The 19035-nt window shown below is 36.4% G+C and overlaps 1 protein-coding gene across 1 annotated transcript in view; it reads left to right on the top strand.

Moving 5' to 3' along the window:
- The window catches only part of ARHGAP45 (Rho GTPase activating protein 45), a 238609-nt gene that overhangs the window by 14885 nt on the left and 204689 nt on the right, over positions 1 to 19035 (top strand). Inside the window, exon 2 of the mRNA XM_053702812.1 lies at positions 8676 to 8979. Within this exon, the coding sequence (XP_053558787.1) occupies positions 8676 to 8979 (304 nt within the window). The remainder of the gene's footprint in view (positions 1 to 8675; positions 8980 to 19035) is intronic.

The raw sequence follows: 19035 nt of genomic DNA, 5'->3' as shown, positions 1-19035 counted from the left end.
AAACTTTCCACTTTACTTCTGTTATCTAATTTTCTTCATTCTCTTGGTATCTTTTGTTAATGAAGCAGCAATTCATTACTGGGAGCTAGCTGAACAGACTGATTTAGCCAATAGCATGAGCAACTCCTTAGGCTATCTAGGTATCATTTTCAAGAAAGGATACCAAGAAGTCAAAACAAAAATGTGATAATAAATTAGAAAGTTGTGTAAAATCACATGGTCTCTCTGAATCATTAAATAAAAATTCAGGTATCATGTCCCTTTAAAGGGAGAGTTCACTGTAAAATTGTTTTTCATTGAATGTGTTCTCCATGACTTGTTACACCAGCTACAACGTATAAAATGTATGAGAAATTGCTCATTTATGCTTCTTTTTGCTAAAGAAAAAGCTTGTTTTGCTCTTTGAAACCACAGTCCTTCAATATAGGCTTGGCTTGCAGACAGATCAGATCTCGTTATCACTCAAATGCTTCCCATTTTTTTATCTCTGTCTCTGTGCAATACTTAGAAAGAATAATTGAAAATGAAAATTTTAGAGCTTTATATCTTCCACCTCCCCCTGTGAGTTTAATTTCTTCTTCTGGCTGTGTCTACATAGTTTGTCAATAGCCTATACCTAGGTATAGAAACTTCTTTATAGGTATGGATACTACAGGCTAAATTAGCTTTAAGACCCTTTCCGATTTACATTCTTTATTAAATTGCACACAAAATTGTTCTATACACATTTTCTGCAGAACCAGCAACTGCTGAGCACATGCAAGAGTTCACTGTGTAAACGTATATGAGTCTGTGATTGGATGATTGCTGTCACATGGTACAGGGGGTCAGAAAACTGAAATGCATTATAAAAAAAATTTGACAGAAATCTGCTGCTCATTTTCAAATTCAAAGTGCCAGCACTGTCTTTTTATTATGCACTTGTTAATTAGGCAATTCTGCTGTATTTAAAGAGACAGTGTACTGTAAAACAGTTTTCCCCTTCAAAGGGCTAATATATATGTATATATATATATATATATATATATATATATATATACATACATACATATACATGTCTAAATATGTGTATGTATATATATATATATATACCATAAATATCATACTTTGGGGCCCTTTCCAGTCAAATACCTGAAAACATGAAACATAATTTTTAATAAAATTTAATAATTAATCATGTGTTTTACTGTGTATGTACTGTAAATATTTTATATTCCAATGTTCTTCAATGTATTGTTCTATGTATTTTTAAATAGATATTCCTATATATATCTGTATATACCTATATATAATCATATAGATCTAAAGGTATAGATATTTTTTTTTAAATTAATTATATATTATATATATATATATATATATATATATATATATATATGTTATAATATTTATTTACAAAAAATCTATACCTATAGATCTATATGATTATATATATATATATATATATATATATATATATATATATATATATATATATATATATATATATATATATATATATATATAAATTTAACTTTCAGGTTAGCACCGTTTATCTAACGCGAGCGATAAGTGTTGTTTTGTTTTTTTTTATTATTTGTGCTCCATTGAAGTCTAGGGGGAGAAAAAGTAAGCGCTTTTGCGCAAATATTTTTCTTTCAACTTATAATACCAGCATGTTATAGGTTTACTTCTGGCGGTGTTTGTGCACAAATTAAAGCACTGAATAGCACAACACTTGTAATCTGGCTCACAGTTGGCTGATCTTGTAGGGAGGGAATACATCATCATGGGTCAGATTACAAGTAGAGCGCTAATTAATGCTCCGCTCAAGCATTAACTGCGGTAGAAGTAAACTTTTTGCACGTATCAGGTTGTGCTCGTATTATGAGTTGAAAGTAAACTGTTTTTACTCACAAAAACAACGAGCGCAAAAAGCCGAAGTTAGAATATCATATGCGTGTTCACGTATTCCCCCATAGAAGTCAATAGAGAAATAAAAGTGCAAAAAAATAAAAACCCTACTCACGCGCAAACCCGATCACATATTCTCATGTGCGCTAACCTGACATGAAAATATGAATATTTCACATTCCAATGTTCTTCACATAGAATAATATGTTCTGTTTATTCATAAATAAATATTTATATATAAATACTGTATCTGATGGTTTGTTGGTACAATATATATATATATCCCTATCTATCTATCTATCTATCTATATATATAGCTTCTATAGTATATATATATATATATATATATATATATATATATATATATATATATATATATATATATATATATATATATATATATATATATAGCTTCTATAGTATTGCCTAGCACTCACGGAATCCTAGCAGTACCGGGGTGCATATCAGAAAAAATTTCAATTCCAAAAAGAGGAAGGCACTCACCGGATTTGACAAAGGGAATCCTTTATTCCTTTAACATAGCGTAATAGTTAGCCTAATAGTTGGGGTAACCCCCCCGAAACGTTATCTATCTATCTAAATATATATATATATATATATATATATATATATATATATATACACACATGAATATATATTGGTATAGATATATATAGATATATATAGGAATATCTATATAGAAATACATAGAACATATTTTGCTATGTGAAATATTTACAGAAAATACATAGTTAAAACCTTTATTAAATATGAATTTTGCATAAATATGTTTTTTCATATTTTCATATATATATTTATGTCTATATATGTATACATATGTATTTGTGTGTTTATATGTGTATATATGTCTGTAAGTACATATATACACATATAAATACATATGTACACATATATAGACAGGTATATATATATATATATATATATATATATATATACACATACATATACATCTTTAGACATGTATATGTATGTATCTCAATATTAAAGACCTTTGCAGATTTTTTTCTAACACCTGAGACCTCATAACATTTGTGTGCACCATTTTTTTAAAATAATTTATTTGATAGTGTTATTATGAGTTTTGTGCATCTTTTTAGTTTCTAGACATATGCAATTCGTTTCCGGGGAAATTTAGTTTTCGGACAAATTTTGGCCGATTCGTAGATTCAAATGAATCCGAGTTTCCAAATCGGCACCATTACTAAAATCCCGAAAAATTTCGAAAATTAATAAATCAGTTTCCGAATTTTTTGATCCATTCTTTAGTCATATTCGGGAATTTTCATTATTCTAATCTAAACCGTAGTTCCCCAACATCGCCGACACTAACTAAATCACTAAATAAAGCTATTAACCCCTAAACCGCTGTTTCCCGACATCACCGACACTAACTAAACCTATTAACCCCTAAACCGCAGTTCCCCGACATCGCCAACACTAATTTAACCTATTAACCCCAAAACCGCCATTCCCAAACATCTCCAACACAAGCTAAACCTATTAACCCCTAAACCGCCATTTCCAAACATCACCAACACTAACTAAACCTATTAACCCCTTAACCGCCACCCCCCACATCACAACAACCTAAATGAAACTATTAAACCCTAAACCTAACACCCCCTAACGTTAACATAATTCCAGTAGACCTAAATTAAAGTTACAATTATTAACTAACTACCTATTTAAAAATAAACAGAATCTTACCTGTGAAATAAAAATAAAATCTAAGCTAGCTACATTATAACTATTTACTAACTACCTAGTTAAAATAAATACAAACTTACCTGTGAAATAAAAAAAAAACTAAGCTTAAACTAATAAAACCTAATATTACTAAAAATTAAAAAAACTAACATTACTAAAAAATAAAAAACCTAAGATTACTAAAAAATTTAAACTACAATTACAAAAAATAATAAACACTAAAATTACAAAAAATAAAAAACTACCATTACAAAAAATAACACAAAATTATCCAAAATAATAAAAATTATTCCTATTCTAATATATTGTTTAAAAAAAAAACATCCCAAAAAAAAACAAAAGACTAATCTATAATAAACTACCAAGGGCCTTTTGTAGGGCATTGCGCTAAAGTCAATAGCTCTTTTGCAAACAAATAAAAGTAAACACCCCCTAACATTACAAACACCCACCCCCCCAAACCCACAAAATAAAAAAAAAACTAACTAAAAAAAACCTAATCTACCCATTGCCCTAAAATGGGCATTTGTAAGGGCATTGCCCTTAAAAGGGCGTTCAGCTCTTTTACTGCCTTTAAAAGGGCATTCAGCTCTTTTTCAACCCATTAAAATAAAAAAGCCCTAATCTTAAACCCCCCCCCCAAAAAAAAAAAAAATACCTAACACTAACCCCAAAATCGGTACTAACAGTTGCTGAAGTCCGGCAAAATATCTTCATCCAGACAGCTCCATCTGTATCTATTGCAGGACCGGCATCTTCTATCTTCATCCCAGCGGAGGCGGAGCGGTCGGTGGATGCACGGAGGCGGAGGTCCAGGCGGAGGTCCATTGGTCTGACGTGGAGGTTATATTTGGGTACCGCTGCATTCCAATTGACTGAAAATTTTAAATCGGCCAATAGGAATGAGAGCTTCTTAAATCATATTGCCTGTTTAAATCAGCAGCTCTCATTCCTATGGGTAGATTAGGTTTATTTTTATTTTGGGGATTTGGGGGTAGATTAGGTTTATTTTTAGTTTGTGGGTTTGGGGTTTGTAAAGTTAGGGGGGGTTTGTTTTTATTTTTTTGCAAAAGAGCTGTTAACTTTAGGGCAATGCCCTACAAAAGGCCCTTTTAAGGGCCCTTGGTAGGTTATTATAGATTAGTTTTTTTTTATTTTGGGGTGTTTTGTTCTTTTTACACGGGTATTAGAATAGGAATTTTTTTATTGTGATGCTGTTATCCTTCACAGTGGAATTCATTCTATACATCCAGAAATTAACAGTTACAAGATAGACGGAGCTTCCTTAAAATGGAACTGATCTTCCAACTCTCACCTGTAAGGGTAAACATTTGTTATAAATTCAGTCATTTTCGAGTTGCAATGTTGCGGTGAGTTTTATCAGGGTATAGTTTCAGTTTTTTTAATCTAGGCCTATATGTGATCCAAATACACTCCTAACCTACTACTTGTACTACAGCACTAGAATATGCACTGCAGTGACGTGCGGTGAGTTCCGAGGCTGGTGAGGCTATTAATAATGTTGCTTCATTCTCTTGTTATCCTTTGTTGAAGGACATGCAGCAATGCACAACTGGATGCTAAATGAACATATTAAATGAGCCATATGCACAACCACCAATTACCAGCTGCTCCGAGTAGTGCATTGCTGCTCCTTAGCCTACCTTGGTATGCTTTTCAAAGGATACTAAAAGAAAAAAGCAAATTGGATAACATAATTAAAATGTAAAAGTCTTTAATATTGTATGTTCTATCTGAAACATAAAAGAAAAATGTTGTGTAGAAAATGAACATTAATATATTCTTCAATAAAAAAGCCTAAACACTTTCCATGCTTGTTGTTTTTGTGAAAAGAGTGTTATAATGACTCTTATGACAGTAGTTAGCCTTGTGATTTATGTCTGTGTGCTTTGATGGGTATTTATGCTAACGTGTGAAATCTGTATTTAAGATAAATAAAGAGAACAGACATGCATTTTCAGACAACTATAACTTTCTGTGATTAAAAGCCTGCAAAGTTTAATGGAGAATCAGCAGCAGAGCAGCCTCTGTGATTAAAAGCCTGCAAAGTTTAATGGAGAATCAGCAGCAGAGCAGCCTATATCAGATTTCAGTTTTTACTTTGTAACCCATAGACTGCCAGTCCAGTAATTCCTAGAAGACATTGAAAGCTTCAGTTACAGTAGCAGTCACTATCTGCCAGTGCCTTGTCCCTGATGTGCTATAGATTGTTGACATAATGTTCAGCCCCTTACTACTAAAAAAAAAATGTAAACAACAGAATTCTAATCAGTGAGCTGAATTTAATATGGGGTGGTGCAATGTTCCAGAAACCCTTAAAAAAAAAAAAACACTTTTTGTTGAAAGGCAGCAATCACAGTGACACTTCTGTTTTGCTTAGAACTAGCACAGCATTAGCAATGTGTTTCATTCAAAGGAAGACTAGTTTATGGATGGAATCTACTACTTGAAAATGTATATTCATTTCATAAGGAAGACTAGTGTTTGGATGGAATCTACTACTTGATAAGTTGATATTAATTTCATAAGGTCAGTCACTGACCTTATGAAATTAATATAAATTTATCAAGTAGTAGATTCCATCCAAAAACTAGTCTACCATTGAATGAAACACATTGCTAATGCTATGCTAGTTCTAAGCAAAACTGAAGTGTCACTGTGACTGCTGCCTTTCTACAAAAAGTTTTTTTTTTTTTTTTTTTTTTTAAGGGTTTCTGGAACATTGCAGTTACATTCTTTGCTGTAGACATTGATGTCTAATATTCACATAATCTTACATATAATAATACCATGAAAACCCAAAGCAAAAATGTATAGAAATGGGAAACAACTGAAATGGTGTCAATTGCTTAAGCTTAGTTGCAGTTTGTAAGTACGCTTGTACTTACTGTAACTAAGGCAAGCTGGTTAGCTGCAAATTACAGTTGTCTGGTCTTTACTTTATACAATTTTAAATCCATATATTGAGGTATTGTGACACATGATGGTATGCCAAGCTTTGCTATTGAGCTTTGATTAGTGACACCTCACGTAAACATGCACCACACCAATAGGAGTCAGCGGTCAAATCATAAATGATACCCCAGCCCCACTGCAATAAAATGATGCCCCCAGCACCCCTGCAATAAAATGATGCCCCCAGCACCCCTGCAATAAAATTATGCTCCCAGCCCCCTCTGTAATAAATTATCCCCCATCAATAAATGATTCCCCCAGCACCCCTGCAATAAAATTATGCTCCCAGCCCCTCTCTGTCATAAATGATGCCCCCAGCATTAAAATTATTCTCCCAGCCCCCCTATTTAATAAATTATGCCCCCAGCAATAAATTATTCCCCCCAGCCCGTCTGCAATCAAATTATGCCCCAGCACCCCTGCAATAAGATTATGCTCCCAGCCCCCCCTGTCATAAATGATGCCCCCAGCATTAAAATTATTCTCACAGCCCCCCTCTTTAATAAATGATGCCCCCAACAATAAATTATTCCCCCAGCCCTCCTGCAATACAATTATGCCCCCAGCACTGCTGCAATAAAATAATGCTCCCACCCCATTTCTGTAATAAATTATGCCCCCAGAAATAAATTCCCCCAGCACCCCTGCAATAAAATGATGCCCTGAGCCCCCTGCAATAAATGATGCCACCAGCCCCACTGCAATAAATGATGCCCATTGCCCACAGCAATAAAATGAAGCCCCCAGGCCAGCCTCCTGCAATAAAATGATGTCCCCAGCCCCCTCCCACAATAAAATGATGTCCCCCAGCAATAAAATGGTGCCCTAAGCCCCCTGCAATAAAGTGATGCCACCAGCACCCCTGCAAAAAAAAAAATGCACCAGCAATAAAATGCGCCCCCCCTCGGGCCCCCCCCGCGACCCCCCCCCTCGCGCCCCCCCCCCCCCCTGCCCCCCCCCCTCGCGCCCCCCCCCCGCGACCCCCCCTCTCTAAAAAAAACCCAGCAGTTATCTGCACAAGCAATTATTTACATGACACGCAGTAATTATAAGGGAATAGGGAGGTCTATAAAAAGAGAACTTGTTCTTTGGGTTCTGCAATGCAATCTGCACCATACGAAACCAAACAAGCCTTGTTCTGTTTCGTATGGTGCAGATTGCAGAACCCAAAGAACAAGTTGTTTACAAGGTCCTTACCTACCAAGAAGATCAGCTCAGCTCAGCTGCTGACTCACGACACGGACACAACACCATCACACCCGTCCAGGTTGTCAGTCTCACTCAGACTAGACTATGCGCCCAGCCCCATTGCGCCGCTGCCTCTCTCTCTAGTCTCTAGTAGTGACTAGTCTGGTCTCTTCCCGCCCGATTTTCAGAGTGACTTTGATGACGTCACTCACAAGGGCTCAGCGCTGATTGGCTGGGCAATTGGCTGGGGCTCCCGAGGCGCGCCTCTTGGGAGCAATATGGGCCGCAAACTGAGAGACTTAACCACTGGGTGGCAGTCTCTGCGGGTCCCATATAAAAAAATATCCTCAGACATCCATATTGCGCAAAGGGAGGGCAGCTGAACGGCTCAGCGCCTCTCCTTCCTTGCGCAATATGGATGAGTAGGTAATTTAAAAAAAATTAATACTTTTGCACTTTGAATTTGAGTGCATTAGTGCAGCCATGTTGGCAAACTTTGAAGTGGTGGGGGGTTGGGGGGGTAGGGTAAAACAAAAAATTAAAAAATATAAATGAAAAAATAAATAAAAAATATATTTTTTTTTTTACAAATTATTACAAAAAAGTGTAATTACACTCACAGGACAGGTGAGGCGCTGCCTCACCTGCCTCCTATGACTGCACGTCACTGATGCACTGTACACTGTACCAGTATCTTGCACTACTGTACTGCTTCCAAAAAATCTGCATTCTCCATAACACTCTTCTGCAATGTTCCCTTCATAATCTAGGACATCTAGGACATACACTGCTTTGCCGTATACCTGCATTCATATAGTTTCATCACTCAACATACAGCTCATCTTTGATGCCCCCCTCAAAAATTATACTCTGCTTATTTATTTTTATAGGAACCACTCAACAAAGATGTTGTTGATTCACCATCTTCTGCTGACTTGGCTCCTGGACCTCTTGTTAGTGGGAGCCCAGTTTTTACTGGGACCATGAAAAGACCAACTAGTCTGAGCCGCCACGCCAGTGCAGCGGGAATATCCCTCTCATCTCCAAGAGGAAAAGTCAGCAAAACACCAGGGGTCCCGAGTCCCCCAGAAAGTTATGATGTCATCGATGTGGAAGACATCTCACAGCTTCTTGGAGATGTTGCAAGGTTTGCTGAACGGTTGGAGAAACTGCGGGATGTGGTTCTAGGAGAAGGTGAGTACCCACAGGGAGAAGGGAAGGTTAAAATAATATGAAGCTCAAAATCAAAGGGATAGAGCATGCAATTTTAAGCAACTTTCTAATTATCACATTTTCTTCGTTCTCTTGCTATCTTTATTTAAAAAGCAGGAATGTAAAACTAAGGAGCCAGACCATTTTTGGTTGAGAACTTTAATGTAGCCACCAATAAGCAAGCGTTATCCTGGGAGCTGAACCTAAAATGGGCTGGCTTGTAAGCTTTACATTCCTGCTTTTTAAATAAAGATAGCAAGAGAACGAAGAAAATTTGATACTAGGAGTAAATTAGAAAGTTGGAGTCTGTCTGGCCCGCCCCTGCCCCCTGGGACGATGTCTTCATCTTCATGTGTATTCTCTCTCTACGACGCTGATTATTATGTTACTTAGCTGAGCCTGACAGAGGGGAAGACAGGAGGCAGGCAGGAGCGGTAGTCTTTAATAATAATAGTCACTGACTGAAGTGCCGCCCCCTGTCAAGGTCCCATGGTTGAGCTGGCCCTGCATTGATCAACAATGTATAACTGTTAAAATATTGTTACAAACACTGCTGTCATATAGTGCTCAGGACACGTGTATGTTCCTGAGCCTATCTAGGTATGTTCTTCAGCAAAAGATACAAACAGAATGAGGTAAATTTGATAACAAGTAAATCGGAGACTTGTTTAATGTTACATGCTCTGTCTGAATCCTGAAAGTTTAAAGGGACAGTACAGTAGTGGTTTCTTCTCACCATGCTATCGCTTTTTCTCCTGTGCCTGCAGCTGTCTTCAAAGTCATTCTCTTATTTTGACTCCTTACAAGTATTAGTTAGTGAAGCTCAGCATCTTCAAACTGGGCGCCGCCATCTTTGAGCTTATATTTGTTATGTAACTTCTAAACTGTGCAAAAAAATGTTTTAAAGAGAACTGTAGGTACAGGAGGGAAACAATAGCAGGATGAGTAGTAACCATCCTATTGTAGTTGTACTCCTCAGTTTACTCTCCCTTTAAAGGGACAGTCAACCATAGAATTGTTATTGTTTTAAAAGATAGATAATCCCTTTATTACTCATTCCCCAGTTTTGCAAAACCAACACAGTTATATTAATGTACTTTTTACCTTTGTGATTACCTTGTATCTAGGAACCTTCGTCCAGCACCCTGATCACATGACTGTGACTGTTTATTATCTATTGTCTTAAATTTAGCATTGTATTGTGCTAGATTTTAAATAACCCCCTGTGCCTGAACACAGTGTTATCTATATGGCTAACATGTACTTTCTGTCTCTTTGTGTTGAAAAGAGATTTAAAAAGCAAGTGATAAGAGGCAGCCCTCAAAGGCTTAGAAATTAGCATATGAGCCTACCTAGGTTTAGTTTAAACTAAGAGTACCAAGAGAAAAAAGCAAATTTGATGATAAAAGTAAATTGGAAAGTCAATTAAAATTAAAAGTCCTATCTGAATAATGAAAGTTTAATTTATACTTGACTGTCTCTTTAATTTTGACTTTTTGTCTCTTTAAAAACTAAGGGCCAGATTACAAGTGGAGCACTATTTAATGCTCCTGCTCGAGCGTTAACTGTGCTAGAATTAAGCTTTTTATGCGCGTCGGGTTGCACTCGTATTACAAGTTGAACATAAACTGTTTTTGCTCTTAAGCTAACCTGACGTGCGTAAAAAGCCGAAATTAGTATATTGCACGAGCGATAATGGAGCAAAAGAAGGGGGGAAAACCTATTCGCGCGTAAACACAATTGCATATACTCAAGTGCGCTAACCGACACGAAAATATGAATATTTCACATTCCAATGTTCTTTGCATAGAAAAATATGTTTTATTTATTCATAAACACATATTTCTACATATATCGGATGGTATTGTGGTTCAACATATATCTATGCCTATAAATATAGATGATATAGGAATATCTTTTTACAATTACATAGAACATATTCTGCTATGTGCAGAACATTGGAATGTGAAATATTTACAGTAAATACATAGTATATAACTTTATTAAATATGAATATTGCATACATTTTCTTTTACATGTTCTCATCTACTGAACTGCAAAGGGTTCCAATGCACATATATATATATATATATATATATATATATATATATATATATATATATATATGTGTGTGTGTGTGTCTATATATATGTGTGCATATGTATTTATGTGTTTATATGTGTACACATACAGGTATAAAGACATATAAATATACATACATATATATCTTTAGAGATGTACATTTATATATCTGTATGTTAAAGCCCTTTGCCTGACTTTTTTTTTCTAACACCTGAGACCTCAAATCTTTGAGCCTTTATAACTTTTTTTGTGCAATATTTTTTTGTGAATCATTTTTATTAGATAGTGTTATTATGAGTGTAACTGTACTTTGTAATGTATTTTCAATGTCTTTTTTGATACTTTGTGATACTATGTCGACGCGTGTTAACTTTAATTGTGCTTACTTTCAACTTGTAATACGAGCGAAAAAAACAACGTGCGCAAATAGCCATGATAAACCCCTTATCGATCATGTGTAACTGTTTTAATGCGCCACTCGTAATTTGTCCCTAGATATTGAGAGAGAGACTGTGGATGTTTACATAATATGCAGGGGCTGGGCTGCTGTTGCAATAGAGGAATCTGCCTTCTTGGCTGGTCTGTTAACCTGTCTAGCCAGTTTTCCATAAAAAAAGGTAATAAATGATTGGATGACAGCTGTATTATTGCATTGACATGATGGTCGCCATGTGAATTTGTAGTGTATTAATAGGAAATTCTGAAGCCATTTTGGTACATAGGAAATAAATTAGAAAACAGGCAAATGGCCAGGGACGAAACTACAGGGGGTGCAGAGGTCGCAATTGCGACTGGGCCCCCAAGGGTGGAGGCCCAGCTTAAAAAATAAAAAAAATTACAATAAAAAACGTTGACCTGCCACTGCCTGCACTGATATCATGTGAACCTGCCACTGCCTGCACTGATATCATGTGAATGTGACATGATGCTTCACTAGTGTCTCTGACTACAGGGGTTAGTGTTTCTGTTTTACCCATTGGTGTTTATGTGTGTGCATGTGTATGTATGTGACTGTGTGTGTATTTTTTGCATGTATGTGTGTGTGTGTATGTGATTGTGTGTGTATTTATGCATGTATGTGTGTGTGTGTATGTTTGTGGAACCAGCAAATTACAGAGCTTGTTACTACAGCATGGGGGGGCGGGGGGTAAACAGTGTCAGTCTATACAGTACCACTATATACAGTACGGGGGGGCTGGACCATGTCACAGACTACTGTGGTCACTTTATAAAGTACTGGGGCAGGTAGGGGCAGGCCAGCCAACTCACCGGCAGATTACAGACTGTGTCACTGACTCACTGTATACAGTACTGGTGGGTTAAACAGTGTCACTATATACAGTAATGGGGGGTCAGACCATCTCACAGACTGTGGGCACAGGGTACTTCCTTTTGTAGACATGTAATCAGATTCACATTTTTGTCTGTGTTAAATGTGAAAAAAAAAAAAGATATGTATCTAATTCACTTTTTTTTTGGGGGGGGGGGCCTTCTTAGATTCTTGCACCTGGGCCCTGTGGTTTCTAGTTACGCCTCTGCAAATGGCTATCAGTGTATTATAAAAATGTAAAGATAACTGGACTTTACCCAAATGGTCTGATTATAGAAACTGCAAGTGCGCTAAATGCTTCATACATTACATTGTATTCTAGACAATGTGCAATAAGGTTTAGGAAATTTACTAATTAAACTGGATATCATCATGGCTGGGCAAGAAAACATTTTCCTGTTCCTACAATTTTCAATTTAAAAAGAGAATAAAGTGTTAGGGGCCGAATTATCAAGCTCTGAATCAAGCACCTGTTTCCACACCAGCCTTCAGGCTCGGCGGAAACAGCAGTTATGAAGCAGCGGTCTAAAAACCGCTGTTCCATAACTGATCTGCTGCCTCTGAGGCTGCGGTCTTCAATTCACCCGATCCTATACGTTCGGGCTGACACCCCCTGTTAGCGGCCAATCAAATCTGTAGGGGTGGCATTGCTTGTGCAATGATAAATGCAAACAGCGTATGCTGTCTGCATTTATCATTGTGCGGCGGACTTGATACGTTACATCGTATCATGTCCGTCCGCACTTTAGTAAATCGGCTCCCTATTCTAAAGTCTGTGACACTGGGAGGGTGGATCTGGGTCAGGAATGCAATAGGTTACTGAAGTTCAGCAGAAGGGATATCAGCAAGTGCAGATTGTTACAGGGACATAACAATAAAACTGAAATGTACATTAATCGATTTCAGTTTTAAAAAGTAAAATCTTTCCAATACACATTTATTAAGTTCATATGCCCGTTCGCTTGCATATAAACAGTTTGCATCGCAAGTTTGCCACTGATTAATAACACTGATGAATACCACATGAATATAAATATGTTTTGTGCACAGTATCACTAAACGTCATAGCTTTTACTAAAAACTTTTAACATACGTGAATTAGAAAGATGCTTCTAACGGTTTAAATAATCTATATGCAAACCAGTGGAGTATTTAGGTTTTGTGCTGCCCTAGGCACCCATATTCTGCTGCCCACCCGCCAAGGTTTTAAGACTTTTTTAGCCATAGTATTTTTTGCTCAGGGGGTAACATGATTTTTTTTTTTTTCACGGCATTTCAAAAGTAAATGTTCTTCAGGACTTGCAAAACACTTGCATACACTCATACACAGGCACACACACATGTATAAACAATCTCACACATACACATAGTCACAGACACATACACACACACAGTTATGCACATACATACAGTCACGTGCACACACACACACACACATATATACATACACATACAGACAGACACACACACACACATATCTATCTATTGCTGCAATATATGTATAAAAAAACAAACACAGATTTCTTGAAACAATACTTCCCTAAACACAATACTGAGTGCTGAAAGCCAACAGAACTAAAGGCTAGCTTGCTAAATATATGTAAGGTTGAGTGTTACCTCTAAACTGTAAGCTCCACAGGGACTCTTTTATTATGCCCCCCTAGAATGTAAGCTCCTATGCAGGGCTGTCTTTAACACAGGGCAAAAGGGGCAGCTGCCCTGGGCCCAGTTTCTGTTGAGGGGCCCAAGAGTCCTAAAAAAAAAATTATTTTTTTTTTATGGTTCATACCATGTGACATGGGGAACACACACATTCAGTCCTAATACTGTCACAGTCAAAAGTACTCTGTTTATATATTTATTTTTTTTAAAACTGTGCCAGACCGTGCCGGTGTCATGTGACATGCCAAGCTATTGCCATGTGCTGTTTTAGATGTGCACTGTGCAGCACTGAATGCAAAGCCCTAACTCAGCATCCAGCCATTCCCACTGCATCAGAAAAGGTCCTACTGGGGTTACCACTATTACCAGGTCACTGCTCTGGTCGTGGGGATTTTTTCTGGGTAGGGCTGACTGTAGGCGCATGCAGCAGAAAGCTGGAGCGGCAAGGACGTGAGGATTTGAGCATCTGTGCAGCTGCATACACTGCTCTCTTAAGTCTTGAGGCTGTTTGACTCATCTCAAACTGTATCCATGCAGCCTTGGACAGACAGCATCCAGTCTGCTGGTCCCCTTAGCCCTGCTCTTTCTGCTGTGGCCCTATGATCAACTAACTGAAGTTTGTTAGGGGAACAGTGCTTTGTAGAAAGGTGTCAATGGGAAGAATAAGTGAGTGCACACACACCCCTCCCCATACAGCATTGTCTAGTGCAGGGTGAGAGGGAACTTGTTCCTAGCAAAGAAGTGACATGTACTGCTGTGGCTGATGTATAGTGTCATGCTGATAGTTCACACATTAATGTAAGGTTTATTTTTATAGTTTTTGTTTTCTCTCTGTCTCAGATTTGACAGCTTCCCATAGTAGTTCTGCTGTTCCAGTCACTAAACTTATATTTGTCTGCACCTCTATGCTTCCTCCTCAGTCTTTACCTTGCTTTGCTCCAGTTGGCTGCCCTAAATCTCTTTAACCAGCTAACCTCACACCAGATTCACATTCAAAAGAATATTAAATTAATCCACAGTGGAGGAATTTATATATTTATTTACTTATTAGTACTGCTTAGGTCCAGTTTCACATATTGCCATTTATTTCATTTTTTTTAAATGATTAGCCCTGTAGTGGATGATCCACTGCTGGGCTAATAATTAAAAAAAAAAAAAAGATTTAGTTGTTTTTTGGGATGTTGGGGTGGAGAGCGAAATTGCATGGGGGGGGCCCCAAGAAAATTTTTGCCCAGGGTCCAGTTTGCTCCTATGGCAAAATATCCTATTATATACCTGTATAATACTTCTAAAATATCTGTAAGCTTCTTATAAATATAGCCACACAAATGTGCTGCCCCCTCCAATCTGCTGCCCAAGGCAGGTGCCTTGTTTGCCTAGGCCAAAATACGCCCCTGATGCAAACTAAGTTTCATAGTGCACAGTAGATTTCTTAAAACGGCTCCTCTTGCCACTGAAAGGATGGCGAGATAGGTATGTTTGAAAAGGTTGACCTAAGCTATCAGTATTGTTTAGAACATTAGAAATTCCTGGTGGAGTTACTCCTATGGAACACCCATGAAACTCACATGGAACACCTATATATATTCGCTATGTATGTAATTGCTATTGTCAAAGGGACATTCCAGCTAAAATTGGAATCCACGAGAATGTATTTCAGTTTTGAATAAAAGTATTTTGTAATATACAAGCATTAGCAAAAATGCTTCTAAGAAAAGCTATAGCTGTTTCAAAAGTGTATTTAAGTATGCACCGTGCAACAGCATTTTACACACAGCACTTTCTGAGAGATACAAGCCCCACTGTCACTCTGAGCAGCTGCCGTCCTTAAGGATATCTAGCAATGTTTCACATACATGTGCAGAGGAAAATGTTAACACTAAAACGGTGATAGCTTTTACTAGAGGCATATAAGTATTTTTGCTAATACATTTATATTGCAAATAAGTTTCTATTCAAAGATGTAATTCATCTATGGGCATTTAAATTTTGACCTGAATGTCCCTTTAATAAAGAACAAAAAAATACCTAAATGATAAACCTTTATGAGCTGGGGGATTGTATGTACATCTATATATGGTGTGTTATATATATGTATTATACTGTAAAATACTATGGGCTAGATTACAAGTGGAGCACTAAATTATTGCGCTACCGCAAATGGGCAAATTTGCCTGTTTACCAGAGCACAATAATTAACCAGTCATTACAAGTGACTGGTTATTGCTACGCGATCTCCTGGTAGCAATAGCGCGCAGAAAATTAACCAGAGATTGGATGTCTAGTTTATTTTCTAAAAGTGACCCAAATGCCCTCAAAATAGAAGGCATTATAGTTTTTTTATTTAAAAAAAATATAAAACAACTGCACTAGTCAGTTTTTGGGGTCTAAAGTTGGTTGGAGTGGGGTGTTAGAAACAGAAAAGGCGATGAAAAGTGCCTTTGCGGTTTATGCGGTTTATGTGTTCCCATAAACCACAATGTAAATATATATGTATATGTATATATATATATATTTATGTGTTACGTATATGAATATAATCATATACGTATATATATATATTAAAAAATGCTGCCCATCGCTGCGCTACATACCTCCTTTGTTGTGCAAGGTTCTGATGCCGGGCGAGGCTTCCATAGGAGCCTATGGAAGCGCGTCCTTGTGAGCGCTCTACTTGTTATCTGGCACTATATTGTGTATTTTAAGTAAGTTTGTTCTTAATTTTGTTTATGAGATATTAATATCCCTTGGTGGAGAGTAGCTGCAACTTCTTCATTTTACAACATTATATTTTTATAGTGGCTACAAGTTTACACAGACTACTGAAATGTTTAGTTCTAATATCGCAATGGCATTGTACTAAACATGTTTAATGTTAATAACATGCTTAATACAGTATAACGGCAATACTAGAAGATCAGTGTGAACGTCTAATATTGCAATGGCACTGTAGCAAACGTTATTAAAATAGAACATTTGGTATAGTGCGATCCCAATATCAGAAGTTAACCAAAGTCATTTCCCATAGTACTGAATGGGTTTACTTCTAATATTGAGGTTGCACTATATCAAACATGTTATTAATATCAAAGATGTCTAGTACAGTGCGATTTCAATATTACAACTTAAAACTTTCAGACAGTACAATATGAATTTGTTGCGGCTATACAAATACAATTAAAAACACCTTTTACATAGTGCAATGTTTTGTTGTTTTTTTTTAAAATGCACTATTGTAAAACAAAAAACACGACTACTATCTTCTATGGGACATCAATATCCTGTACACAAAATCTTGTTCCTAAAAAGAACACACGAAAAGTAAATTTTTAAAGAACTTAGTTAAAATACATAATATACCATTTTACAATATAGTACATATATATAACCCACTAAATTAAACACTATATACACATGTACAATATACCCACAATCCTCCAGTTTAAATGGGTTTATTATTCATCTAGAACTTTCACTATTGTATTGTAACGAAAGAGGTTCTGTTTTGGCTCACACATGTAAATTATATTGCCATTCAGTAGTATTTATAGGGATTATTTGCATTACACCTTTGCTGCACTTTGCAATACTGCTTTGAATATCACGCCAGTGGCAGAGAACAATCACCTCCCTCAGTGATGCGTAGTAAAACTCCTCTTGTGAGGCTGCCTTCTAACAGGCAAAACAGTTCTGCGATCTTGATTGCGATGCTGATACCTTTACAGCATGGTACTCTTGTGACACTGCTTTCAACATTGGGTTTTGTGTTTGAACCCTCTATAAGGGACAGTCTACTCCAGAATTTTTATTGTTTAAAAAGATGGATAATCCCAAAGTTTATTACCCATTCCCCCGTTTTGCATAACCAACACTGTTATATTAATATACTTTTTACCTCTGTGATTTACCCTTGTATCTAAGCCTCTGCAGATTGCCTCCTTATCTCAGATCTTTTGACAGACTTGCATTGCAGGCAATAAATGTGCTTACTCCTAAATAACTCCACTGGCATGAGCACAATGTTATCTATATGGCTTACATGAACTAACTCCCTCTAGAAGTGAAAAACTGTCAAATGCATTTAGATAAATTAGCATATGAGCCCACCTAGGTTAGCTTTCAACTAAGAATACCAAGATAACAAAGCTAATTTGATGATACAAGTAAAGTGGAATGTTGTTTAAAATCACATGCCCTATCTGAATCATGAAAGTTTATTTCTGATTAGAGTAGGATATTTATTGATAAGTTAAAAAAAAAAAAACCACATGCTCTAATTCATTTGAGCATGTCATTTTAAAACTATTGATCTGAGAGGAAACCGCCACTGATCCAATCCCAACAGTGCACTGCATGTCCCTAGCGGCACATCTACTGTGTGTTTAGTGCAGGATCAATAGTCTTAAAATAACATTCTTTAACAAATTAGAGAATATGATTTTTCGATTGTTATCATGGCCCTTTAAACATGTCAAGATCGCAAGACAAAATGTATTATTGTACGCAGTTAAAACAAACTTTATAAAATACTTTTACATTATTTTTTTTTGTCCTTTCGGACAGTTTTCCAATTCTCCTGAGTTTGTTTTAATTAATGGATGTTACCATCTTGTGACTTAGTTATGCTTGATTTAAAAGCCTTTTCTTCTTATATCCTCTGCTGAGCACAGTTAGTAACAGTTCTAAATATGCTGATAAAAGTAATAAGCACTTATGGTTTAAAGTCCCTTTGACATTGCTATATTTTACACAGACATTGTTTGCACATTTTAGAGACTATATATCTGTGCTTAATTGTCATCAGCAGAAGAGATTAGATAAGGAAAACCTAAGTTTCACAATGGCCACATCCATTACTTTATAGTAACAAAAAGTTACAATTCTTTATTCAATATTTAAACAACTTATATAATGACAAAAATACATCTACAGACTATTCCCAGTCTTACCTTTGATTTCAATAC

Source organism: Bombina bombina, chromosome 2 (assembly GCF_027579735.1).
Source record: "Bombina bombina isolate aBomBom1 chromosome 2, aBomBom1.pri, whole genome shotgun sequence".
Lineage (NCBI taxonomy): Eukaryota > Metazoa > Chordata > Amphibia > Anura > Bombinatoridae > Bombina > Bombina bombina.
This window is presented reverse-complemented; position numbering and strand designations above follow the sequence as displayed.